The following is a 27,974-nucleotide window of genomic DNA, read 5'->3' on the forward strand; positions in this document are numbered from 1 at the left end:
TCACTATTTATAAAAAAAAGCATTTTCAAAGTGGATCTTTGAACCTGCTGGACTGCACAGTTTCTCCCGTGCCATTTTTGATCCATTGTATAAATACAAATTTTGGCACGTGCACAACTTTATAAACTGCGTAATTGTTTTTATTAGAGTTCTGTGAGTTTGGAGGTACCTGTGCTTTAATTACCCTTGGCACTTTTCCAGGAAAACTCTTCTAAAATGTAGTGCTTGCAAAGCCTTCGTCGGGCCACCCACAATGACAGCTTTTATTTTTCCTCTATTAGTGATGGACATTTTCATTTAATTTCGGTCTGGGTGTGTGACAGAGCCCCCGTGTACAGAGCTGCAGCTTCCCCCTGTTCACTTTTCAGCCACAGAGTGGTCGGGACACCGTGGCAGCAACTGGTGACGTTTGGACAGGAGCCAAGCGAACGCTGTTTGCAAAGTTTTTTAGGTTGTCTGTCTTGCTTCCTTGGTCTCCCCTCCCCCTTTCAAAAATTGCTGGTGACACCAGAAATGCAAGTCAGTTAATCTGTTCTAAAATCTAAGCACCAGCCTACAGCAGAGACGGCCGGAGAAATGCAGAACATTGCTTGGAAGGTGGGTTTAGTTCCGCTCCTGAGCCCACATCTCTTGTGTCGCAGGACAGAGCAAGGACAATGGTAACAAGTCAGCAGGATAGCTGGAACTTCATACTCCATGCCAGAAAACGGGATGTCCAGCTAGCACAAATAAATGTGTAGAACTAATCAAATTAGGATGGACATGCTGTGCAATACAGAGAAATGCATGTAAGCAGAAAATTGTGTTTAATATTTGTAATCAAAAGCATTTATTTGGGACTATAACAGCCCAGCGCTACGTGCAAATTGGGTGAGGAAAAAATGTAAACATTGTTTCTTTGATTTCACGGAGTTAGGGTGCAGAAGGAATGCTGGATGGAGCTCCTTTTCCAGGGGCTCTGATTAAAAAGCTACATTAAATGAATTAAGGGCTTTTTGACAGAAAATATTACTGTAAATGGTGGTGGAAACTTATTCCACAATGATTACTCTTTATTGCAAGGAGTTTGCCAGAATTTATAGGATGCAAACTGAAAACTGTGGGTTTAGAGACAAGCTGAGGATATGACTTCTGTCCTGACACCATGTTTTAAGGCTTCTGCAGAAAGCAGAATTTAATAAAGAAACTGGTGAGACACTGGAATTTTATTTTGTGAACTTTCAGGTCCTTAAGGATCAGGAATTAATGGAGGAACTACACTAAGTCAACCAGTACGTGTTCTTGTTACTTATGAGTTTTCATGTCAGCTGAAATATAGTTACCCATAAACAGAATAACCAGTGACATGGTATAGCCATGTGTCACTGAAAAATGCAATTAACCATCATGCAAAAGCAACTCTATTCCAGTAGCTCCTACGGTAAACTGAACACTGGTTAGAAATGCAGAAACATGCTTTTGGGAACATGCTAGACTAGCATTTTCCATTCCTCAGAACACTGTAGTCAGCTTCAGATTTTGTGGAAGTAGACAAAGGAGTCCTTGGAGTTTCTATTTATGAGAGTAGCCTTTTAAAATCTGGGGAGGAGGGGGAAGAGGACGGTGCAGGAGTGGATCTGCTGTCAGCTGCCATTCCAGCGCTGTCTGGTACTTTATAACCCTGCTCTGTGGAAGTCAGAGCTGCAGAAGGTGCTGCAGCTGTGGGGAAGCTGAGCAGTGTCCTCAGACTCTCAGTGTGCCAGGATGTGCCCCCATCCCAAACCTGAGGGGCACCAACTCTCCCTGTTCACAGCCTTCTCTCCACACAAAGGATCCTTCTGGCAGGGAGGATACAAAGATTATCTCCACAGGTCCTCTAACCCAACCAGAGAAAGGAGCTGTGGTCAGGCATGCCAGCTGAAAGGATTTGGCCTCAAATTGTACAGTTTTGCATGGGTTTAGATAATGTACAGACGGATGTACCAATGGGATTTGGTACCAGCTGAGCACATCCCTGCAACTCCACTGAGTCTATAGGAATCCTTCCCCAAGGTCTTTTTTAAGTTGTTCATATTTTGTTCAACCAGTGGTCTTAACCTGCTGCAACTGAGTAACAGCTGCTGAACTCTTTAGACAAATTATATAAATTCACAAAATGCCTTGAGGTTATTGAATGAAAAGTGTAATGAGAAAGAAAAGCCTCCTTAGCAGTTGCACTGTGTATGGAGCAAAACTGACTTTGGAACATAATTTCACTCCGGGGCCTCTTCCACTTGTGACAAAGATAAACCTGGTGGGTTTTAAAAACTACCAGCTCATTCTAAAGAGGGTCATTTGTAAAGGGGCTTCTAAGAAGACTTCTCTGCAAAGAGTTTCACCCAGCATGTGGTTAATCATCCCTCACTGGAAATGAAGGCAAAGGGCTCCTGTGCCTCACAAGAGGGAAACTTCTTCGTGAGGATAAACATAGAGAGCACAAAGATTGAGCTGGAAGAATCCTATGGACTGCTTATATGTATCCTGAGTAACCCAACAAGTGTGGAATTTGGCAAGAAATGGTCCCAGAAATGGTCAGCAGGAATGGACGGTTGAGGAAGCTGGATGCTGAGTTAGCAAAGGAAAATTCTGCTCTGATTCCACTATGCACAGTCACTGAATATCCATTAAAATGAGCCCCCCCTGCACCATTTCCCATTGGAAGTAGTCTGCCCCCAGTCCATATGCAGCTTGACTATGTTATAAATTATACAAATTCCTTTTAAACACAAATTAATCTGGAAGATAATCTAGATTGACAGCTCTCCATCCTCTGTGGATCGTTCACTCATCTCAGTGGCCACAGATGTCCCACATGATGAAGAGTTTGCTCTAACAAAGATGGCAAAAGAAACATGGTAGCGTTGTTCTCCTGCATGCCTGTCAGTCATGTAACCAGTAAGCACAGAACCATAGAACCACAGGAAGGTTTGGGTTGGAAGGGACCCAAAGCCATGGGCAGGGACACCTTCCTTTAGACAGGGTTGATTCAAGCCCCATCCCACCTAGCCTTGGGTAATTCCAGAGATGGGGCAGCCACAACCATGTGAGTTCTGTGTGCAGCTTGACTCTATCGTGATAGCCATGACAGCATAGCTCTTGGGGAAAAAAAATATCTAGGAAAGTTTATTGGAAAAGGATTCAGAATTAGAATAAAATCCTGAAAAACTGTAATCAATTTTCTCTGACATGCTCACTAGTCGAAACAAGAACGTCCATCTTTGCATGCAGACATCAGGACAGTGGGCAGACACTTTGCATGCAGGTGTGGTCTGTCTGGAGAGGGGCCTGAGACATCCTGGTGAAACTTGGGCTCTCCTCTTGTGAACTTGGTGTGGGTAAAGTGAAGCAGTAACTCACTGCTGGTGTGGAGCAGCAACCTCCTACTCTGCCTTGCAGCTCTGAGAGGAATCCTGACCTCCTGAGTCGGGGTCTGTAGCTGATCTCTAGGCTGGAGATCCCTCCCCAAGAAGGTTATTGTTACCTGCAGGGTGATGCTGCTCCAGGGTGACAACCTTTACTGGGTCTGCACAGTTCCTTGTATTCCTTGGTAATAGAGGAGCTTCTCACGTGGGTAGAACACAATTAGAACTGGTGGATACAAACCAGTAGGGGAAAAAAAGTGACCTGTAAAGACACTGACAAAACTAACCAGCATAAAAAATCAGTGGGAGCATCCAGCCTGAGACTTTAGGGAGGACAGAGCAGAATGAGACTGCAGTGTGGTAATGTCTGTCTCTGAGGAGAGCTGTGCTTGTGCTCATCTGAGGTGGGAGTTGTTGGGGACAGGGGGAGGAAAGCCTCCCTCTGACTGCATTGTTTACTCCACTGCTGGCTGTGCAGCTTTAGTTTTCTCTGATGTTTTGCATGGTGTGTTTGCACATGGAACCAGCTGCCTTGCAGGATTCTCTGATGTTTATGACCACCACAGCTAGGATCTTGATTGGCTCAGGGATGATGTTCTCTAAGCATGTTAACTGATCAGTGTTGCTGCCTACAGACCAGGAAAGGCTGGGGTCCCCTGCCTAATGCCAACTCAAATTTAGATGCATGTCATTTATAGTCATGCAAAACAGGGTCACGTTTTTTTCTTTTTCTTTGATCGTACCCAGAAACTATAAATCCCCAGGGTGAAATCTTAACTCTACAGAAACCCAGAGAAAACACTCTTTCTGTGATGCAAAGTTCATGGTGAAAGTTGTGTTTTTATTTCTTAAACAATTCTTGTAATTTCTAGAGAATTGTGTTTGTTTCTCTCCCCTCACAGCAAATTAAATGTCAGTTTTCATGGTCAGGTAGTCTACTGAAAACAATTGTGTCTGTCTGTTCAGGGTGTTGAGGGCTGATAATAAAATTGCAGCCCAGTAATTTTATATTTTTCTCCTATTATCTGCACACATGCACAGCATGTTTTATGTGTTCTGCTCCACTGGGACCATCATAAACCTGTGGCCAGCTCTTCCATTCAAATATACTCAGTGGGAGGTGGCAGGTGCATTGCTACAAAAAGATCTTGAAACTTTATCATAATATATTCAGCAAGCTGATAATGTAAAACCTGCTGGAAAGTGAAGAGAGGTGGAGGAGAAATTCCACGCCTGGGAACTTATTTAATGTTTAAAGACAGGAAATGCTTTGGAAGCAAAAATATCTCAGATCTGTCTAATCCACTGCCCCAGACTAGTTAGTGCGATACCCCTGGTGAAGGGGGCAGGTAGAGGAGATGACCTCCATCTCACCTCAGCTTCCACCATGCTCACCACAGCTCCTGTGCCAACTGGAGCAAAGAGGCACCTTAAGCTGACACAGTTACTGTTTATTTTCACTGTGTGACTGTGGGACAAGGGAGATTTTGAGTGAGATTGGACCGAGACACATACTGGAAAACTCTCTGGCACAAAAGGGAGACCATGAGGTGAGAGACACTTCTCCCAAGTGCAGCCAAAATCATCAGAAACAAGTTCTGCATAGATTTCCAGCCTGGACCAGTCCCATCCACTTCAGTACTTGTTTGCTTTTAGATTATTTGGATCTTTGATCCTTTCCTGAAGTTTTCTGTAGAAAAGAGTGTGTAACAGCACAACTACATTGGCTGGGACCAGAACCTGGCGCTATGTTTGGCTCAATTTGTTTGAGTCACTGTGTGAAAAGCTCCTTGATGGACATCAGTGTTCAGTTTCCAGTACCTGTCACAGCTGTGTTCGCTTCCCAGGCACCTTAATCTTTGTGTGATTTGTTTCTTTGTTTTCCCAATGATGTGACTTTTGAAAAGAGCAGAAAATAACAGCACATTGTCTCCAAGCGAGTGGTGGAAGCTGCACGGATTGTCCCGGACTGCGCTCCCCCAGCATCCTCAGCTCCCCCAGCGTCCTCACAGAACTCTGCTCTTTGTGAAGAGAGGGGATCTCATCAATGTGTGAAGGCATAGTGCCAACTATCGGAAACGTCTGATGGAGGAGTGCCGAGGGGATGGAGTCAGGTGAAACTTGGAGGTGTCCAGCAATGGGACGAGAGGCCACGAGCAGAAACCGATGCCCAGGAAGTTCCGCCTGGACGCGAAGAAGGACTTCTTCCCTGTGCAGCGGCTGAGCACTGGAAGAGATTGTCCAGAGAGGGTGTGGAGTCTCCCTCGCTGGGGACATTCCCGGACCGTCTGGAGACAACAACCCTTCGCCCGGTGCTCTGCGACGCCCGCGGTTGGACCAGCCGATCCGCCGCCATCCCTTCGAGCATCCCGCGCTCCCATCCGCTCCCCCGCCGGCCGCGCACCCCCGCAGGTGCGCCCGCCCCGCCCGGCTCCCCCCGCCCGCCGCGGCCGGCCCCAGGTGCCTCCCGGCCGCGGTCCCGCCCGGCTCGGCCCCGCTCCGCCCCGCCGCTGCCGCCCGCCCCGCTCGCCCCGGGCGCGGCCGCGGCGCTGGCGCTGCCGGAGGCTGCGCTTAAAGCGCGCTCGGGCGGCCGCGGCCGCGCTCACCTGGGCGCCGCTCCCCGCGCTCCGCCGCAGCGGGGCAGCGCCCAGGTGACCATGCGGGCTCCGGGGAGCAGGTAGCACCCGCCAGGGCCGCGGCGGAACATGGACTGGCTCCTGCTGGCCGGCTGGACTTTACCTGCTGCGATCCTCGGCGGCAGCTCCATGCAATTCCAGACTCTCCCGTGGCTCGGAAGCGCTGTAAAGGCAGGTCGAGAGCGCTTTCTTTTGCGGTCGCCTAGTGTACTTTCATACCAGGTTACTGCAGTTTCTGGTGCCTTGTCAAGGAAATCTCGCCCAATACTCCTTTTCTCTCTCTCTTATTTTTTTTCTCTTGCAGACCCTTCAGCTGTGTTGCCTCTGTTGCATGTCTCATGCAGCGACTTTAACCGGTGACAGCATCAGTGAATTGACTCACGGTTTGTATAGCTCTTTCTGTGTATGTGAACGTTTGCATGGATGCTTTATTTATTTATTTGTTTGTTTATTTATCTCGGAGTGAATATTTAGAGGAAAGTAGTCACGCTGTTTGGGGAGCATTAAGTGCAAGCAGGCTGGCTACTGCGGGATGGTGAGCCCTGGGCAGGGATTAACTTGTTAAACCCTGTGTGCTACAGCTGAAAGGAACAATATGTAGCAGCAAAGCGAATGAATGAGATGGTTAATGCATCCGCCTTTCCATGTGCGCTTAGAAAGATGAATGCGTGTGTAGCCACAGCAGCAAAGCCTCATGTGTCTGTTGTGGAAGCAGTGAGACAAAAGTCATGAAAAGGTTCGCGTGGGAGAGCAGGAGGAGCTGTGCAATGCAGGCTGAGGGGGAAAAAAATCCTGGAGAGAAAGGGCTTGTGTGAGTGGGAGCTCAGGAGCCGTTTGTTCCCAGGTTGGAGTGACTAACACGTAGATGCTGATGACTTTGGGACTTTTGAAGTGCAGGATATGCTTTGTATTGTGTGTGAGTAGAAACAAAGTACAACAGAGAACCACAGCAGGGTGCAGAAAGGAAAGCCCTCTTGCACCCTATGCTCTGCTCACTGGGGGATTCCCTCTCTCCAGCAGCTGCTTGCATTTTTTGGCCACCAGCCTGCTTAGCGTCCTCAGCTTCTGCCGTTGATTAACACCACTCGAGGAAAGTGAAAGCTCCTGATGTATTGTTTCCACTGTCTGAGGAAAAGCGACCTATCAGTGGTCACGTTTTCAGCCTAATGTTGTGTCCAATAAAGTCTATTCAGGCAAAGAGATTGATTGAGACTATTTGTAACATCTGTTACAATGCAGGAAGGAGGGGGTTTTCTTCATTTTTAATCGTGTTATTTCAGTTTAGGAAGAGAAATTAATTGTCAAGTGCATGGACATCTCCAACTATCCACAGAGAAACACAGCTCACAAATTAAATGGGGTTGGGAAGCAGTTTTTTCAGCGTAATTATTTAGGCTACCAGGAATAGATGCAAAGATCATAGTTCAGGAAATAGCCAAAACTCAGACCCTGGTTCCAGGACACAGGTAATCCCTGCATGGCTAGGTCAACACCAGTGGTAATGCACTGCAAGTGAGGCACCTGCTTGTACAGACAGCTGAATTATGGCCTCTTTTCCCCTTCCCCCCACTCCCTTTTTTAGGTGATTCTGAGTAGATCTGAGTGTTCTCCTCAAAAACAGTTTTATAATTTTTTGCATGTTTTACTCAAAACAATAAACTCCTTTGACATGCAATTAGTAATGGCTGAGTAAAGGTTATTAGGTAGGATGTAATCTCTTTCTGCTGGAGGTCAGGTACAATTTGAAACCCAGTCTAATCAAGTCACTACAAAGAGATGAGGTCTTACTCATTTAAGGCATTAATAAATTAATCCTTTAATCCATTTGAACAAGTGGTACATTTCTGCAAGGTCTCAGTCATGGCTACCCCTACAGTGATACAAAACTTGCTGCATTTTTGGGGAAGAGCTTCTCAAACCAGAGCAGCTTTCACATTTGACAGCAATTAATACAGGGGGAGGAGAAAATCTACAGATCTGCTGGTGATGACAAATGTCTTCAGAGGAGCAGTTGTGGGAATGTTCACAGCTATGCTAGTTAGTCTGTGCCTCTCAGTGGGGCAGAAAGGAAACAAACACGGAGCCTGTGTGACTTACGGGGGTGAATCCGTGCGGGTGAGACAGCGCTCACCGAGGCTGCAGAGCCTGCAGGCCAGCCCCAAAGCGAGGGGATGCTCCATGCCACAAGGAATGCCTGATACCCTGTCAGAGTGATACCCTTGTTTGTGGGATGCCAGAGCTGATGGGCAACTCTTTATCGTTACAGATTATGTGTTTGTGACACCTGTCAGAGTGGATGCCAGCGGATCGTACATTTCACATGATGTTTTGCACAGTACTAGGAGAAAGAGATCAACTCAGAGTTCAAAGAGTTCCTTGCACTACAAATTTTCAGCATTTGGACAGGAACTTCACTTAGAGCTTAAACCTTCGACCATTTTAAGCAACAGTTTTATTGTCCAGGTACTCGGGAAAGATGGAGTGTCAAATTCTCAGGAACATGAAATTGAGCAGTGTTTCTACCAGGGATTTATAAGGAATGATAGCACCTCTTCGGTAGCAATATCTACGTGTGTAGGCTTGGTAAGTGTCTATTTAAAACAAATCATTAAAAGTATTTTCAAATGTGGAATAGTAGCTGAAGGAATGTAGTTCATATAACATTCAGGACACCATACACCCTTTTCTGATTTTTCTAGTATCACTAGTTGTTATTATATTTAACAGAAGAGATTTTGTTATAGCAAATGAACTGCATCAAAACCTTTGTATTTTTTGGTGACAGTCTTTCAGGAAAAAAAACAGAAGACTGGTAGTCCTAGCAATTATCCCATAGCAATTTGTTAGAGTTTGTGATAGTTTATACATCTCTGCTCACTCTTAAGTAAAAGTTCTTCCTGCCTTTGTGAACTGTGATGAATAAAGGAAAAAAAAAAATCAATCCAGAAGCTTGTGAAAAAAAAAAAAAAAATTATCTAGGTTTGTCAACTACTTTAAGGAAGGGTGAATTTCCTAGCTTGGCAGGAGTTATGAACAAATTTCCCTTTGTTTCCTTTGATAATTCAAGCCTTATTTGAGTTCACAAGTCTTGATCAGTTGATCTCTTATGAGTGTATTAAATATTATCATTGTGTGTTTTCCATTTATGGCTGTCAGCCAAGTTCATGAAAAATCATTATTCACAGGTGATTTTTTCAAAATACGTTTGACAGTGCTCATTGCCTGCAGAGAAGGCTTTCCTGATGTAATTTAGGAGAATCATCTACAAAATTAAGAGTTAAGGATGTTTTATAGGCTTAATCCCCCCTTGCACTTGCAAAGCAGTCTGCTGTGGCTGCAGAGGAAGGCAGTGACATTGAGTGGGAAGTGTATGAAGTCATCTGTGTGCTCTGTGGTTGACTGAAGGTCCAGAGGATATGTTGGGTCACCCTCTAGAGCTCTGTTTTGCAAAGGTACTTGTCTCTGAGGGCTGTTAAGCTGTGTGATGGGACCAAAGAAGGAGCACTTGAGACAGCCAGTGTTTCCTTTGAAACTGGAATCAGTGACTTGAGAAGCCTGTTCATTAGGAAGGGCTGTTGATAACTGCTTGAAGTGGTCTGGTTTATATTTTGAGTGCTGTACCTGTTTTTTTTTCCCTTTTTTTTTTTTTTTTTTTTTTTCCCTCATCAAATTAGGGGAGTCTTAACAGTTCATTTGAACAGTAGCAAATGTGAGTTTGGAGCAGGTGCCAGGAGCTGGGTTGAAGCTTTCTTTTGCTTTTAAAGTTGTATTTCTGATGCTGAACTGTTAATATCAAATGTGCTCAGTTGTTTTCATGGAAGCCTCATGTTCACAACTGCTACCTTTTTATCAGATTTACTCAGAAAAATACCCTGTTTTCACTTGCTGCAGTGTTTTGTCTTTTTGTTACGGGAAGTGCTCTACCTACACACAGCAGTTTGAGAGATCTCCCCTGTTTTTGGCCATCTTTTGGTTTTTTTAACATGCTTTCTGAGCTAAGTGAAGTTGGGCTTGTCAAGTCTTGTCTGGAGAAGGAAGGTTCAAGCCTGCCTCAGGTCACAGAGGAACAGAACGTGGTGATCTTAACTGAGAGTGAAATGGATCTTTTACCACTGTCTCGACACAGAGGTTGTTATGACTGGTAAGCTTCACTTAGAAAAGATCCAGGAACTGATCAAAAGAGAATAAATATTGTGGTATGAACACACTTATTATGGAATTATGGAAGTACCTAGTTTATCAACAAATAGAATCTCTTTTTAAAATTAATTTCAAGGTTCAATGGGTTTTGCCTTCAACTGTTGTTTTAAACTGGCAAATGAAGTAAATCTTTACTTACAATGATCTCCTGTAGGTTAGGTACCCCAAAGTATTATTGTTCCTTTCTCTCCCTGCCCATCCATTAATTTCAGTACACCTAATGAATCCCAGGCAAATTACCAACAGGATTCTTTCAGTTTACAAGGCTGCCCTCTTAAAGATGTCGTCAGCTGTCTGTAATGACACCCACATCACTTGTCACTGGGATCCAAATTCAGTAATCATATGTTAAGTCTGGATGCTGTGCTCTGATCAAGAGAACCTTGTGAATAGCTTCTATATCCTTTTTCACCAACTACTTTTGTCACTTGGTTGCCCTTCTTTCCTATTTGCTTTGTTCACTGCAATTAAACCGAAAGTGGTGTTTCTTCTCTATGGTTGGTAGCACTAATCTTTCCATTGTTCCTTTCATTAGCAATAGCTTCTCTACAATAAAGCTGCAGTGACCCATTCTTTCAAGCCTGGAACACCACAATGTGATTTGGAAGCAATTGCATTTCAATAGACTACGAGGACTCTTTGATCTAATTTTTTAGATGACCTAGAGTATTCAGTCATTCAGCTGTCTGTTATCTGCCAGTGCCTGCAGAGGAGACTCTGGGGAGAGTCTATATGAAATGGTTTGTTAGGCAGGGTGACCTTAACTTAACACTGGAAAGGAGCAAGAATTTGTTGCTTTGGTCTAGATCTGTTAAGAGATGTGTGTATATTATGTTTTAATGGCTTAGTTGACAGGAAGGCCCCACGTTTTTATGCTGATTTGTTGATTTGAGACCAAATGTTTCCATCAGTCAACACAATTTTCTTGGTGTGTCAGAAGGCAGAGCTGGATCTTTATCTGAACAAGTCTCTAATACAGCAAGCGAGCATTTCAGGAGAATGCACAAGTTTACTGTGAGTACTGCCTCTTTTCACCATCAAAGTTCTTCAGCTTTCAACTGGAAACTTGCCTTTTTCTGTCTTCTGCCCTTTTTCTATTTCAGTCGGCATCCTTTGCTTGCTGGAGCATCTGTTCTACAGCAAAAAAAAAGTGCTTTTACTTGTTTTGTAAATAAAAACTCTGTTCTGGACCTTCTATGGAGAACATGATACATTCCTTCCACAGAAGCTGCAATAATTTTTTCATGTATTTTTTTAATGCATTCTCACTCCCAGCAATAATTTTTTTTTACTCTTACAACTTTGGGCAATGAGTTTATGCTAGTAAATGCAAAGCTAGTTTCTCTCTTTATCATCATCTTAATGTTAATCCCAAATAGAAAGTAATGTGATTTTTTTTTTACTCTTCTTCACTGATTTTCATTATTGATTTAATCAATCAATAATGGATCTCGTTGTGTTATTCCTGCATGACTTTTTGGAGTTTCCTTCAATGCCTTGTGCTCTCCCACTTGGTATATCCAGGCTACTAGTTTGTCTTGCTGCTTCATCCTCTGTTCACATTCTCCAATTCAAACTGTTCTTTCACATTCAACCTTTTTTTCCCCAAAATCCTGATTTGAGCTAATTCTTATTTAGTCTAATTGTATTTTTATGACTATTATTTAGCAATTTATTATTACTTATAATTGCCTTTAGCTAGCTCATTGGGAGGCAGACTATGCCAAATACACAGACTACTGTGGTTTTTCAGGTTTTTCTAAATGAGATGATGCTGGGCACGGTTAGAATAAGAAATTGGTCTTTTAAGACCTACTCAGTATGGTTGTGTAATGCCTACCTCTTTCCCCCTTTCCCATTCTCACCCACTTTGTCCTATTTAATCTGCATTAAAAATGAGATCCATTGTAAGTTCACCATCTTTAACTCCACTTCCATGATGACATTTACTGCTGCCTTCCTAGCCTGTATCACTGTGTTGTTTGCCTCTCTTTATAGGCCAGTTTTTGTCTCCTTTCTGTCTCCTTACCTTAGGTTTGTGTACAGAATCTCCTGTATAAAGTGAGTTGTTTGCAGTCACACAGTAAATCAGGACAGAATACAAGAGAACCTCAGAGGTCTCTGGTTGTATTGTAGAGACATTCTCAAAAGTAATTTATAACTGTGCTTTTGGAAGCAGAAGTCACATTCCCCTTGTGAACATGAACTCTGGCAAAGTCAAACAAGTTTATAATCCAGTACACAACACAGGAATTGTTGTTGGCCCTAATGAACGAGGGGTTTGTTATGCAGCATTTGTGGGGTACAGGAGACAGGTGAAGGGTCTAGAGCAAGTACTCTTGCCCAGAGGAGAGAACTGTTTATCCACCGTGAGGACCTCTCTTGCCATTCCATCACAGACAGGATGTGTGTGTATTCTGGGTCAGAAAAAGCCAGTTCAGTTCAGTGGAACAGTCCAGGTCCTTTAAAACTATGGACACATATGATAAAACACAATTTTATCAACCAGGCCATGTTTAGCCCTGGCATGGAGGCCTGAGAGGCTGCACCTGCTCACACCAGAGGTGGGTTTGGCCATTCTCTCCCTTTGATTTATGTACCTCATTTAGAAGGAGTGGTGCCCTCCTCTGGTTTTGGTGAGTTGTGGTCGAATCTGTCATTATAAGGAGCCTCTTGTCTCAAGTTGTGTTATGTTTATTAGTGTCTAGTCAAAGGAAGAGAAAGGGGAGGGAGGGATGACTCATGTTACACTCGTTGAGCTGTCAGAGGATTCTAGACAAGAAGGGTTATAGATGTAGCACTGAGAGATAAACAGATGTATTAATTCTCTGCAGGGTATGTGTCTGAGGGGCAGGGCTTTGCTCAAAGTATCAAAGAAGCCACAAAATTAAATCTTCTTGATGCAGTCTGACCACCTAAGAGGCAGTCAGGCCAGGCAGCTCAGTACTCACTCTTTGTAGTCATTTAATTGCACCTGGTATTAGCCTTATTTAACTTGGTGCTAACAGCAGCCTCCTATTCCCAGAGCTCACACTTTTAAGTCCAGTTAAGTATGTTGAGACAAATCCCAAGGTTCTTATGCAGACAAACTGCCATCAAACTCGGTGAGCCAGACTGCTGGTGAGAGTACAGAATAATTGCTGGCTGCAGTGAGAGTCCTTTAGAAATCTACAGCTGTAAAAATACAACAAAATTTGGCCCAGTGGGACCTCGAGGAGAAGCTAAGTAAAGAGCTGGTGATTTTTATCATTCTTAAAGGTGTTTTTAGTCTGCCCAGAAGCCAGTACACAAATCCTGTATTTTCTGACATTGTACCAGCACAACATGAACAGCGTCTTGCATGGGAGTTCTGTGATTTTCTTTGTATTCATGCACCATTGCATCTCCATCCTTTATTAAACACCAGCTGTGTTTTATAACGCAGTTATAACAGGATCATCCTTTTGTCCACTGTTTTGGTGAACATTTTCCCATTATTATTCCATTACTCCATAATCTGCTAAATATGAAAATAAGAAAAGTCTCCACAGGAAAATGAGAAGACAATGGGAAATAGTCATATTCTCGAGGATACTTTAGGTTGTACTAGAAAAATACAAGGCAGTGATTCTGGGCTCAGCATTGCCCTGACTGGTGATGAATTGTGAGATTAGGTTATTGATCAACCTTCTCCCTATCTGTCTGATAAGCTTTCTGTTTAACTCTGCCTTCAGCTCTGCAAGACAAAGGCAGTGTTATCCCAGGTGTTTTGGCACTACTGATTCCTGATAGGTAAGAAGTGGAATTAAAGAAGATTAGTGATGGGAAAGAATCTGCTTCTGCTTGGCAGAAAAAGTAATAAGTTGCATTTCTTCCTGGTTTTATGTTAAAAACCCGGAATGTACGTAGGGGAAGCTGAGCACAGTGGGCTGTGGCTGCAAGACTGCTCTTGAGTGCCCGCAGGAGCTGCTCCTCTCTCACTTGTGCCTGCTCTGTCATTGCTCAGTTGGCAGCAATGAAATGGTTCATTGGTGTATTTCCAACCAAACTTCAGGCTGCTGTGGGCACCCCTGCTTGAACCCTTGGAGTGGTTGTTGTCCAGAAACAGGGACTATCCCTTTGTACAGAGCTAGTTCATCCTGGCCCTCCTTGTTAAGCAGGAATCTTATCATCACTTCCAAAGGAATCAGTAGTCGCTGTCTGTGCTTGAAACATCAGCGTTTTTCTTGCTGTGGCAAAGCCCTTCCACTAAACCCAGTTCCCACACTTTGCCTAGTCCATTAGAGAGGAGCCTACAGACAAATGCCCTCGTGAGGGTCAGGAGTGGATGACCTGCCTGCACAGATGTGACCCCTTCATAACAGGATGTCTTTGATGTCGTGAGGATTTTTATTTTCAGTGCCACTATTTTCATGTGGGCTGCACCATCTCTGCTGCCGAGAGGCAGTGTGTTCCCTTCTGCACAGCTGGGAACTGCTGCACATCACAAATGGCTCTCTTTAGAGGCAGATTTCAATAACTAATAGCAACTTTTAGTCACTAATTAACCTAAACAGGGCTTTATTTGTGTCTTTCCCCTTTTCTTCCTCTACATTGGAAGTGTTTGAGGGGGATACCAGGTTGGCAGACCTGCTGTGTAAAGGCTTTTGTTTACCCAAAACACAATGACAGTCCATGAAACTGGAGCTCAAGTCCAGCTCAAGCAGCCCACTCCTGGAGATTTGTACCTGACACATGGCAGAGGAGTGGGAAGCACAGAAATGTCTTGATTGTTCCCTGGCCTCCACACAATCCACTTAATTTGAGCAAATGGTGCTATCAAAACTGTTCTTAAATGTTGCTTTTTCCTCAAGCTCATTCTCTCCTTGCCCTGTGCAGAGCCAGAGCCCTGATCACAATGGAACTTTGATGTGATGTAGGCTGCTCAGTAGAACTACTCTGAGTGGTCACTGGCAGTTCTGTCACCAGCTCCACAAGTCCCTCAAATGCTTTGGCTCCTCAAATTTTTGTTTGTTATGGTACTGTGTTTAAGCCCACAAGATATTTATGGTAATGTGTTCTAGTTTGCAGCTTCTTAGGGATGGGTTTGTCTTTGTGATGTGGAGCAGGTTCTTGACCCTTTGAAGGAGAGGATCACTGGGGCTGCTGTCTTGTACTGCAACAGGAGGGAAGACTGGAGGTCTAAAGACCTATGGTTTGGAAATTTGCAGTGCATGGATCAAGATAAAAGCTGTAGCTATGCTAGACAAAGGCATCCAGGCTGGTGATGCCCATTATACATCTCTGTCAATTCCTCAAGAACATTTCAGAGCTATTTTGCATCTGATTTCATTCTCCCCTGAGCATTAGCACCGTTGTTGACTTACAGAGATAGAGCTTGCTAGGAATTTCCTAGGAAATACCTGCTTTCCAGGAGTTCTGTGTGCCTCACTTTGTCATGGTCTTCTCCCAGTGAGCTGGCAGGAGAGGGGTTAAACTTAATTATCTCTCCAGTGAGCTTTAACAGCTGAAATCCAGACTTCAATTTTATTTTTTTTCTAAGAAACACTCATTTTGTGTTAGGAAGGCTTTGACTAGCCCTTAAGTGTTATCTGAATTGAATTTTAATGGATAATTCCATTGCAAACAAGGTTTTCTTCTGTCTTTTTGATCATGTCACTGGGAGCAGAAATCTTGGTTCTTTCTTGCCTTTTCTTATCCCATTTTAATCCCAATTCTGTTGCTGCAGGTCTACCATAAATTACTGTATGCTAAAGGAATTTCTTATTGATTTGCTGTGACAGTGATTTGACCAGCTATGTGAATAGCTGATGGAAGCAGAACTTATCTTGGGTTCAGACAGTGGAGCATTGACTAAAGCTCTGAGGTAAACATTTACAGAAGAAACCTGAAATCATAATGCCTTGCAGCTCAGCACAATTTACAAACATGTATTAATTAAGCTTCAGTGCTGGCTCTGCTCTGTGTTAGATGAGAACAACATCCTGGCACACAATGGGTTGACATCAGTAACCTTTTATTGTTTATCATGCTCGGAAGTCACCAAGAATGAGGGTGAAGAAATGTCAAATAATCAGGTCAGATGCAAGTGAATGAGTCTTGATGGTTGAAGCTTGGTACCGTGGGAACCATTATAGTCCAGAGTAATTTCTGGAACAGGCAAGTTAATTTCTTTTTTCACAATGTTAGTCCATAAGCTGGGGAAATCTGCAAACAACTTATACAGTCAGATGAAAACCCTTTTCCTGAATCTCATATGCGGCTGCCCAGCTAGTGTCTGCCAAAAAATGGTAAAAGACAAAAGTTGGATGACAAAGATAATGGGTCTTGAAGTTATTCCTACTGCAGTAACAGGGCCCAGCACAAACCTGGTTAAGAGAAGAGGAAGCTGAGGCAATAAAGTGATGTTTGCTTGCAGAGACAATGGGGTGTTGCCTTTTCACTCCCCTGGGCATTCGCATTTCAGGCTGCCCCACTCTGTACACAGCACACTTGGGCTTTATTCTTCCAGGGCTGGATTCTTGCTGTTCACAGTGGGATCACTTGAATGCTTGTGCCTGCCTGCCTAATATATGTTAATTGAAGGACTTTTGTGTCTCAACATCTTTATTAATATTAATGGAATGAGAATTTTAATGGACCTATACAAAATATGCTTGACCTAGCTTGAGCCCTCACTTTTGTTTTTACACTGCAGCGCAGTGTGGCTTCTGACTAATTTAAGAATAATATTATATTCTGTGGCAGAGTACACAAACTAATGAAACATGGATTACTCTTCAGACCTGCAGTTCCCTTGCCATGAGATATGGAATTTATATAACACCAGAATGTAATTAGTTCTTTTTAAATCATGAAATTATAAACATGTTTTCTTTTTCTTTGTGCGAATTACTGCACTTCAGTGAAAAGATTTTAAAAATAATTCTTTCTTGACCAGGCCTGTCTTATGCAACACACTCATTTTGTGTTTTTAGGAAGGAGTCCTCAAAACAGTGGGCCTTAAAATTAGGCTAGATTAAACTCAATAAATATTTCAAATTAATATTGCTGTAAAAGTGTAAGCTGGTCATGGTGAGGAATAGGTATAAATGTAGTAATGCAGCATCAGACAAGAAAGCTTAAACTTCTCTAAAAATGTGGACACCCAGTGTAATTTCTTGTTAACACTTGACAGGAAGTTATGATACTTGTTTTGCTAGATGCAAATATAAATTAAATATTAAAATAACAGTCTCGGGCTAGGGCAGAGATGACTTTTGTTTTGCAGTCCACTGTGGATGGTTGTGGCATATACAAGAAAAAATCCTTCTGTTGCATTTACACTTTTTTGTTACTTTTTCTGGTAAAAAAATAACTCCTTGTAGTCTGCTCTACATTTCATTGTTTGTAATGAACACCTCTGCAAGCCCTGTGGAGACCAGTCTGCCACAACAGGAGCTCCAGGCTCGCTCTGTCAGCTGGTCCTCCTCATGCTGGAAGCTGTGCTGGAGGCCATATGGATGTTATTCTGCAGTACTGACATCACATACTGCTGGTGGGATTGTTATCCTACCCCAAGCAGCAAAAGCTTGAGTAAAGGTGCAGAAAAAAGGAATTTCCAGGCTGAGACAGCAGTGAGCTGCTGATGTCTGCTGATTCCTGCAGCCCAGTATTATCACTCTCCTTGGCAGGTGTTTGCTGGTTGATGGGCTTCATATAAAGCTTCTTGTGGCGAGTAAAAAGTTTTCTGCTGATTACTTTTGATCTGAACCTGGCCTTGGGAAGTGTCTTTTATTCCTTCCTACATCATCTTGGCCCTTCAGTCAGTAGTCACACCACTTTTTTGGGATACACTGCTGCAATTTCTGTTTGGTTTAGAAAAATATTTTAAAAAGGGGAGGCATCACTGGCTCATTGAGAAAGTGAAACGTGTCTGTTGCTCCTGGTGGATCCCAAAATGCATGTTGGACATAATCCAGGGTGGTGCTGTACAATGAGATTTCACTGGATCAGAGTTAGATGGAGGCAAACAGAGTGCTGAAGGGCAACCCCTGTGTGCAGGCTGAGCCTTGCTGTTCACATGGACTGCTCAGACCAGAGTGCTCAGCCAGGAGTGCGACATGGCAGGAGCTCAGGCAGGTTCTAGGAGTCAGCTGCTGCTCCCAAGCGCTTGGCATGTAGTGCCTGCAGTTGCCAGATGGGTTTCAGTGCCCTGGTGCCAAGTGTTGTCATTCCACTCTGCTGCTGGAGCATCCTGACAGTGAAGGAGTAAGGGAAGAGCAGTGGCCTCCAAAAAATGCACAGCCACGAGTAAATGTAAAGAGGTTATTTGGCCTAACCCAAATCCAGTCCTGATCAAGTCTTGTGATGGGAATGAAAGAGGATGGTACCTTTTGAGGCCTGTTGTCCTTGTTAGACAGAACATAGACTTGGCAAGTTTTGAGTTGTGAAAATGTGCAGGAATATTACCAAATGTCATCACAGAACACCTGTAGGGGATAAGACCTCATTCATCTGCTCGTGATAGGAGAGCTGAGTAATTGCAGAGAGGGGAGCATTTACAGAAATGGTTAATTGACTCCTGTGTTTACCAGAGAGAGCTGGGTGGTCACTTGAGCTGCCTGAGGCACAGAGCCCTGCAGGTCTCACATAATGAAGACCATGCGTGATCCCAGGGTGCAGGTGGTGTTGTGAGCATCAGGATAATGCTGTGGTGACAAAGGCTTGTGTTTTCCATCAGTGGGACAGATAAAATACCAAGGAAAGGACCATTTGTACCAGCAGCTGAATCAGAGAGGGCTGATATATTCTCATATATTACCAGTTAAAGCTAGGAACAAACGTGCCAGCCTGTGGTCTTGGCCTCTGAGTACTTCACTGGTTCTGTTTACAGGTTCTCAGCTTTTGGGTTATAGTTCCATCAGAAGCTTATTTTTGTTACAATTTTCCAAGCATTTCTTGAAAATTAACTTTCTGGTGCACAGAACAGCACCACAACACTAATTTAGTTGCAAATAGCTCGAGGGCTAAGGGAATAGTATATTTTTTTGTTGTGGCTGTTCACATGATTTATTTAGTCATTTGAAAGACTACAGTTTGGGAAAGTCAGGAACCCACTCTAATGTGAGAAACAAACCAGAAGGAAATGTTATTTATCCAGAATGAAGGTCTGTCTGCTGCAAACCAGCATTTGTGCACAGCCAAGGTTGCTCTGCCTCCACAGCCCTACTCCTGTGTTAGGATTAGCAGAAGATGGGGAGTATTTCCAATTGGGAAATCACCATCAGCCTGCTCAGACTGGTGCCCATATGCTCCAAAATATCTCCATGGATACTCCACATCCTTTAATGACAGCTCAGCCTTTGCACTTAATTGTCAGTAAAGAGGATTTTATATATTGATACATACCTTTCTATACCAATGCACTGAATTGGTGCCTATTCTTTATTAAATCTTTATTTTGCAAAGGACAGTGCAGTTCAGTGTCCATTGTATCTGAAATATGAATACATTTGTTTTTCTATGTAGGTGCCCATGGCAATGCTGTTTGTGGCTGTAGTGTCCTTTGCTGTTCAATAACTTGTTCAGTCATTATTATGATGTAAAGCCACACTGCTGTGCTTGTTTCAGGAAAGGAATTGTATTTTAAAGAGGAGGTTGTTGTAGTTTGCCTTTAATTTTTGTAGCAAGTGGAGGGTATAGTTTTATTGCAAAAATTTATAATGTGGAGGATGTACGTGAATGTGTCTCACATGACTTCCTTTATTATTTGTTAAAATATGCTAAAGGAGTAAGTACCTGTAAATTTGTAAAGTGTTTTATAAAATTTATTTGCTGTAGAAAACAAAACCAATTTTATTTCAGCTTGGTGAATCTTGTAAGAATTAGTATAAATAATCTGAAAAACTATGTTCAATGTCCTGTTTTAGTCTTTTTGAGGGGCTCAGTGGAGGTATATACAGAGAAGCCCTGGAGAGGGATGATCAAATGTGAAATCCTGGCCTGAAACTATTCTGACAGGATGGGGAGTGTAGCTTAAACCCTCTCTTATCTTGCCAGTGCTCTTGTGTGTGCTGCCTCTCCCCAGCAAGATGCCTGACTGATTCACAGCAACTGATGGGCAGTTTAAAATTACAAAGCTTTCGGTTTCCTTGTTCCTAACAGATAAAGAGGGTGGGCATTTCCTGATTATATGGTATACACTCAAAATATTTAAGTTCCCCACGGTTCTATTTGTGCCTAATTTACTTCCCTAGCACATTAACACTGCTGGTTTTCTGCAGTGGGGAGGAGTGTGTGCTGTGACATGCTGTGAAGAGAGGAAATGTTTCACAAGAGCTCCTTCTGGCTTTTCCTCTGTTTGCCTTACCACCTGGAAAGAAGAAAAGGTGGAGGGACTGACTGATGATCCAGATGGATTGCAGGAACAGTCACTGCTGTGGTCAGATGTGTTAAGCTGGGGAAATTCACACTGGGAGGTGGCAGGATTGCACTTGAGCTCCTGAAACACATGGAACCTCCTCTAGGAAGGCGTGCAGGCATGAAGAGTGCTGAGCTACCATCAGCCAGTAACCTTGGGCCAGGCTGTGTCCCTTCACAGGCCACTGAGCAGACAGATTATTTTGGGGAAATGTTGGGGATGTGCCAGTGTGAGGGATGGGGGGTTGAGGACAGGCTTCAGCAGAGCAGATACCATCTGAAATATAATAAATCAGAGGTGTTGTGCAGGGCACACGGAGCTTCAGAGAGACTTGGAGTAGGAGGACCACATTTATCACTTTACACATTCACTTTTTTCCCTAGTTCTTGCCTATAAAAGCAGACAAATTATCTCCTGTTTATGGGAGGTGGGTGCTTTGATGTACAGATTATTCCACTCATGTGGTACTTCTGAGCAGAGTGTCCCAGTTCCTGGGCTCAAGGGGCAAGAGCAGCTGAGCTGGGCAGCACTTCTGTCCCTGCTGTGCAGCCAGCTCAGGTGCTGTGGTGCCAGGATGGAGCAGGGTGTGGGAGCTGCATTGGAGACTGGAGTGTCTGTGGCTCTCACACACTCCCCTGATGTCCCAGAGCCTCTGTGACCCTGGCAGCACATTCCTCTTGGAGCTTTTTTCTTAACCTGTGCTTAACCTGACCTTTGCTTAACCTACTGTTCAGTAGATTCATTGCAGAAACAAGGTCGGGCTGCTTCGGAAATTTTGCCTCCTAAATCTTCTGCTAATGCAATGTTTTTTTTACCATCCCTTTATAACTTTGCAGCATGCTGAGCTGTCAACAAATATCTCCCTTGTCTTCACTGCATCTTTATTTCAGTCAGAAGGCCTGTAGTGTTTAACATAGTGGCAACATCTGTTCAATAGATATCTGGTTATCTTGGACCAATTTAATATAAGGAGTTTCTCATAGAATAAAAAGTTGCTTTCAGACATTACATTACCTTTTCCACTTAAATTTTTCTGTTTCCTGTGATCTTAGAGAACATCACAGAGTTACTTTGAGCTTTGATCCACAGACTATACTTTTGAGAGCCTGGTATGTAAGGTATTGTGCTGAAAACACTCTACAGATGCTTTTGTGCAGAAATGCTGTTCACTTGCATGAAGACCCTGGCAAATTATGTTTGCTGACGTAACACATAATTGAACAGCTTTCTTTAATGAGAAGAACATCTAAAGGCTCCCATGCTGTCTTTTTCCCACTGTTTTTGTAACACTCATCCCTGCTAAACAGTTGTGTAATTCAGATGCTTGTACTAAAGTCTGGTGATGGCAAAATCAGTGTAACCTTTCATGAGCAGTTTGGTTCTGCAGGGCTGTTCAGGGGTACAAGGCAAGCGTGGGTCTGAATGCCTGGAACCCATTGGTTAACACCAGATGCTGCCCAGGTGTGTTGGGCTCTGACCTTGGCACAGACAGCGTGTCAGGGGGTGTAAACTGATGCACTGGCTTGAAAACTGGATTTGCTTCACCTTACCACAGCCTGGACCAGCATCAAGGTAATATTTCTGTGCCCATTTAAAGACAGTTGTGGCATTATGTTCTATTTTATACCAAACCAGTACCTCTTTGTGGTGGGTTTTGTGTGTCATCACAGTTATTTTAACTACAGAGATCTAGAAAACAGTACTGAAAATTATTTCTCATTGAACTTCCATTTATAATATTATTAAAAACAGGAAATATGATTTGTCACAAGCACTGTAGCAAAGTTTTTCATTTACTCCAGCAGATCAGTTATAGCATGTTCACCCTTGGGCATCATTCCCTTAAAATAGAAGCTGAGGCTAATTTGTGGGAGAGGAGTGAATGAGTGCACAGCTTTACAGCAGGCCCAGGGTGGGTGTAGGATGGCTGAGCAGTGCAGATTGGTGGCATTTGGCTACAGGCAGGAAAACAGATTGTCTGGACTCAGGGTATACTTGGCAGTGTAATACGGTGAAGGCAGGTTTGGTGACTGTAAACAGGGCCTGCAAATATGAGGCTTTTTCATGCTGTGGAATGTAGATGTAACTTACTACATTTTTAGTAAATAACTATTTAAATTCCCGTGTAAAGTAAGCTCTGCGTGCTGGAGGTGTTTGTAGGATCATGGAAGTGTTATGTGGAGTTGACATTGTGCAGGTTTTTAATGTTACAGAAAACTGAGAAAAGGATGAGGTCTTGTTTCAACTTGGTGGATTTCTGGGGTGCTGCTGCCTTGTGTTTTGGGTTAAATTGTGTGAATTACAGTCAGTGTATTGCTGTTTTCCCTCTTCTTGGTGGTGAGAAGAGCGTCAGACACACCTAAGGCTGCTGGTCTGCTTCCAAGAGATGACTGCAGCAAAGAGCAGAGGATGCTTCTCCCCTGCTCTGCCTTTCACAGAGGTGCCACCCAGTGAAATGGGGTGCACAGGGGGGCTTGAGGGAGGGGCTGTGTGGTGTTTCATCCCCAGCTGGGTTCAACACCATCATACCACGTAACCCTTTCCCTACAGTTGTGTGCCAAGCAGCAAGCCTTGTAGCACAGGAGTTCCTGGTGATGAGCAAGGCTCCCAGCCCTCCCCAGCTGGCTGCTCTGTGTGTTTCTGGGCCAGTGCTGTTGCCCCTGTGAGGGGGGCTGCCTGGCAGGAGCGTGTCTGGGATGTGCTGAGGGACAGGGCCATGTCTGGGTGTCTCTGAGCAGGGTGGCACACATCTGGCTGTGCTCTGATGCTGTGCTCAGCACAGCTCCTGGGTCACAGCTCTGGCTGAGCTCAGCTCCTGGAGGCTGAGGCTGTAGCTTTGAGCAGAGAAGGTGGAAGCACTTCAACAGAACAACCCAGCCTGGGTCAAATGTGAGCCTTCATGAGTCTCTCAGGAGCATTTTCTGCATTGATTAAGAAATCTTGCTTATTAAACTGATAAATAAGGAGCAGAGAAGCTGAAATGCTGAGGAGCAGGGAGTTTAATCCAGATAACCCAGGCGCCAGCCTGACATTCTCACTCTTGGGCCATCTTTGCTTCTTGTTTTCCATTCCCTTAATGGCCTAAGCTCTTTTGTTCCACTCCCTTTCTCCTTCCCACGTAGATATTTCAACATATGGATGTGTCTGTGTATGTGGAATATCAGCAAAGCTGATACTTTGCTCCCTACAGAGTTCCTTGTGACCACTCTCTCATGTAACTAATCCATAGCAATGTATACTCCAACAAGGAAAATTAAAAGGTTGGGAACCACTGACCTAACTTCTTAGTAAGCAATACAGCTGGCAATCAGATGTAACCCGAGCTCCTCGTTATTGGAGCTGCCCGAGCTATTCATAGCAGAGCAAAATTGCTATGGGAATTGAGCTGGATTTATTTTGTTTGAATGCAAATTATCCCAGGTCAGACAGGCTCAGATCTTCTGCCCCCTCAAATTCATTTGCAGCAGCTCTGGCAGGGCAAAGCTCGTATCTGGAGGATCTGCACTGGGGAAATGTGGGTATGGGTAGGGAACCACCAGATGTGGAGAGCATTTGCTTGGGGCTTTGATGCAGTTGGGTGTAACTCATTGCAGCCCAGAGCCCTGACCAGAGTGGAGGTTCTGCCATCAGGTAGCTCTGAGTGGTGTCCCAGTGCTTGGGCAAGTGTCTCTCTCCATTGTCTGCAACCTCAACGAGGTGTCCTGTAAGGGAGAGGGAGGATTAAGCCTTGCCTAATTCTCATTTACAGTATGAAATGTGCTGAAGGGTCCAGCTGCCAAAGTCCCATCATCACAGGAAAAGCTATGTTTTCACTAAAAAAAAACCACCAACCCCACTCAACTTTGATTCTAGTATATGTGATTATAAAGGATAAAAAAAAGCCTCTTAAAAACTCAGCTGAAAATGGTTCAAGAAATAGAAAATAAAAACTCCTATTTTAGAGTTTTTAACTCTAAAGTTAAAAAGAAAATAAAACACTGAAGCCCTTTGTCATTATTTTTAGAAATTTCATAATTTTTAGAGTTGTTTCCTGTAAGGCCTGATTCATGACTTTTAATGTTTGGAGTTGCCTGTCTGATAGGGAGGAATGTTGCTGATCAGAAACACTCAAGCAAGCATCTGTTAATGCTAAGTACCTATGGAAAAGGAATTTCCAAGTACTGATTTTATTTATACATCATTAGCTTATTGGTTTTGTTTGTTTTTTTTCTAAGCTGTTCATTTTCTTTGTCACTCTGCCCTAATCTTACTGGTTTTGCCTTTATTACCACTCTAGGAGCAGCAGCTTCATTAAGGAGGCATGCACTTCCCCCAGAATATTGGTACATCTGAACTCCAGCCCTGTAAAATTGATTAGCTGTACACAAAGGGGGAGGAGAATCTTGCCAGAACATTTTCATTTCACCTAATCCTTTGAGCAGCAGGAATACTTCACTGCAAGCCCACCTTAGGGTGAAACACTGCCCTGTCTGGAGATCTGGGCATCTTGGAGGGACATTTCAGATATTTAAAAGGGATGTAAATGGTGGTTTTGTTTTGTGCTGTTACAGAGAGTGTCAGGACAGAGGGAGCTGCACTCCTGTGCTTTTGAAGGTTTCTGAAGATGAACCTGCTCTCACCTGGGGTTTCTCTGAAGCTGTGCACCTAGTTACATGGGATGGTAGCTCAGGGGACACACTAAGCTACTCTCTCAAGTCAGTTTTTCTGTTATTCTTGAGGTACCCTAAGTAACTAATGAACTGTCAGCACATGACAAATAGTGGGCTGCCTCTTTTTAGGAAAAGTGAAGCATAAATGCACTCATTAAATAATCCTGCTGTTTCCTGTTTGCTTTGTGATGGATTTCAGAACTGTCATAACTAATAAAAGCTCTAGATTTTATCTTAGAGTTGCAGGGATTTGCTTAAACAGGCCATACCCAAGTGCTTGTACTGCTACCAAGGCTAAATTTGAGCTGTTGGTTTTAGCTAATTGCCTTCCAAAACCTTTATAGGGAGCCAAAGAGCCCTACTGATGGAATTGTAAATGAAGTGATCCTGACTGTAACTTGGTAAACCTCTGGCACTTCACTGAAGTATTATTGGTGTATAGTTAGTGTGGTTATGCTGTAGTTTGCATTAGTATTTTTCTTCTATTCATTTAACATGCCTAGTCCTGGGGTGGGTTTTGTTGATTTTTTTTGCCTTTTTTTTTTTTAAACCCAAAACATGAGAAATGAGCGAGCTCACGTACTGACAAGCAAGTATTTAATCTGTGGCAAAGCAATCAACTTTGTGTTAGCTCTAGAATATCTCATGACCCTGCAAAAAATACCAATTTAATACATTTAAATACCAATGTGACTGGTTCAATTAGCCTACCTTGGAGGAACAAATAAGAATATTTCCTTATTTGCCATATGCTGACAGGGGGTTGCATAAAGATGTTTGAAACAAGCTCAGTCAACTGCAGAAATACAAAGGCACTATTCAGAGATAACGCTGGCTTTGTTCATATAGGAATAATTAAATACATGCAATTTTGTTACCTTGTTTTAATTGCTGACTGTTCTGCATAGCACTTCTTTTGAGCAACCAAACAGAGTAGTCTTTCATGGCTAACTCAGACTGACAATTTAAACCTTGTACCCTCCTTCTGTCTGATCGTCAGGTAATAAAATGCTGTATTGTTAAGAACCCTTAACATTTTACATTTGCAAGAAATCTATATTATGTTAGAAAATGGAGTTACTTTTCTGAGTCAGATTCTAATGAAAAGTGCTATCTGCTGACAATTTTCAAGTCAGAAAAGGCAACCAATGATTGTAATGCTTCTTTCATGATAAAAAATATTTTTGTGTGTATAAGGGCCATTAACTTAACCTAAACATTTGCTGTGGTACAGAGCCAGGTATTCCAGTCTGGTGAAAATCAGTAAAGGTCTGCTGAGGTTATTCTCATCAGCCAAGGACCCAGTCCCATAAAACATCACTTTGTATTTCCTTGATTCTGGGACCATCATCAGGAACTGCCCATTTACAGGCTTGATACTTTTTGGGAGAACGGGTGAATTTTTTTGGCAAACATAAAAGCTAGGGGAAAGTTTAGTTAGCTTAAATTCTCTCTTCCCTTCAGTGTGCTTGCATGCCTTTGTGCTGCCTGGTTTGGGATAGGATCAAAAATGAACATGCTCTGAGTTTTACTCGTGGGATTTCTGACTTCAATAATACATGTGTATTATTGGAAACCTCATGAGAGTCCATTCTCACTAGTTTCCCAGAACATTTTCTTTCCCAAATTGGTATGAAAGCACTCTGGAAATGCTTGCACAGACAATGTTCAGCTCAATGGGAACTCCTGGGTGCTTAACACTCTGTAAAAGGCTGTCATTAATTTAACAATCTGTGTATGGGTTTAGGGTCCAGACTTCTCACTTTTTGTTGGTGGATCGTGGATCGTGTCCCTGTCACGGTGACTCAAACTTGTTCCATTTACCCCGTGCTTCAGTACCATGGGTGCAGTTGTGTAAGTGCCCTTCTCAGGGGGACACAAAGAGGCAAAGTGCCCCTCAGCCTTGTGGCTGCTGCTGTCCCCTCTGCAGCTACCTCCCAGAAAAGGGGCTGTGGGTCAGAGTGGAGAGGGAAGGAACTCCCTTAATTACCATGATTTACTGCCTTTGGCTTGGCTGTTTGCTCCTGATGCTTCCCGAGGGTAAAAATATCTTTCACCTAAGCAACACTTTCTGCAATTCAGCCCCTTTCTCCTTTCCAGATATGCTGCTTGTCATTTTTTTCTACCTAATTTCACATCTTAATTTGCTCATTTTGATTGTATTTTCCAGAGCATTGACATTGTTGACCCTAACTCGAGAGGGGCTCAATAAGCCATCTCTCAAAAAGTCAGTCAGTGCTATCGGGTGTCTGCAGCTCCAGGTCAGGCTGTACTACCCTGCTGGCTATAATTCTTGGAAGTAGTTTTGCTTATGACTGTAGTAAGGTTATAGTCTCACATATTTTTCAGACTACCAACTTAACCCATCCCAAGAGGTGAGACTACTTCATTACACATTCCCTAAAGAAACAATCATTGATTTAAACTGCTTACATGGTGCAGGATTGCTTTGAACAGCCTCGTGATGGTATTGGTTGAATACCCTTGGTCTGAAGGAAAGAGGAATTCATAAGATGAATGTTGGCAAACTTAACAGGACTTTATTCTTCCTGGGATTCCTTGGCGTGAGTGAGAAAATTATACATTTACCAGATTTTCAAGGCTTAACACAAAACCTGTTCTAAGCAGCTGGCACTTTCCCTGCTGTCTTGGCAGAGTTTTGCCTCTGCTGGTGCTCAGGGACTGCCACCTCCTCACAGGTTTCTCTGTGGGGACATTTGAAACGTTT

General features: G+C 43.3%; 1 protein-coding gene across 9 annotated transcripts in view; it reads left to right on the forward strand.

The window, feature by feature from the left end:
- Positions 1–5,999: 5,999 nt before the first annotated feature.
- Positions 6,000–27,974, forward strand: part of ADAMTS18 (ADAM metallopeptidase with thrombospondin type 1 motif 18) — a 77,071-nt gene continuing 55,096 nt past the window's right edge. For 3 of the 9 annotated variants that reach the window (XR_015773785.1, XM_088062338.1, XM_005530109.3), the window contains exons 1-3: positions 6,000–6,238; positions 6,321–6,399; positions 8,283–8,599. Coding sequence is in view for 5 of the 9 variants with exons in the window: in XM_088062338.1 (XP_087918464.1) it covers positions 6,086–6,238; positions 6,321–6,399; positions 8,283–8,599 (549 nt within the window). In the remaining 4 variants the exon portion in view is untranslated. Of the gene's footprint in view, positions 6,239–6,320; positions 6,400–8,282; positions 8,600–27,974 lie in introns of those variants that run through there. The other 6 variants (XM_088062339.1, XM_014258876.2, XM_088062342.1 and 3 more) reach the window with 4 other exon arrangements.

The sequence above is a fragment of the Pseudopodoces humilis genome, chromosome 14, assembly GCF_049639895.1.
Source record: "Pseudopodoces humilis isolate 2021_Gansu_Grassland_sample_001 chromosome 14, ASM4963989v1, whole genome shotgun sequence".
Taxonomy (NCBI): Eukaryota; Metazoa; Chordata; class Aves; order Passeriformes; family Paridae; genus Pseudopodoces; species Pseudopodoces humilis.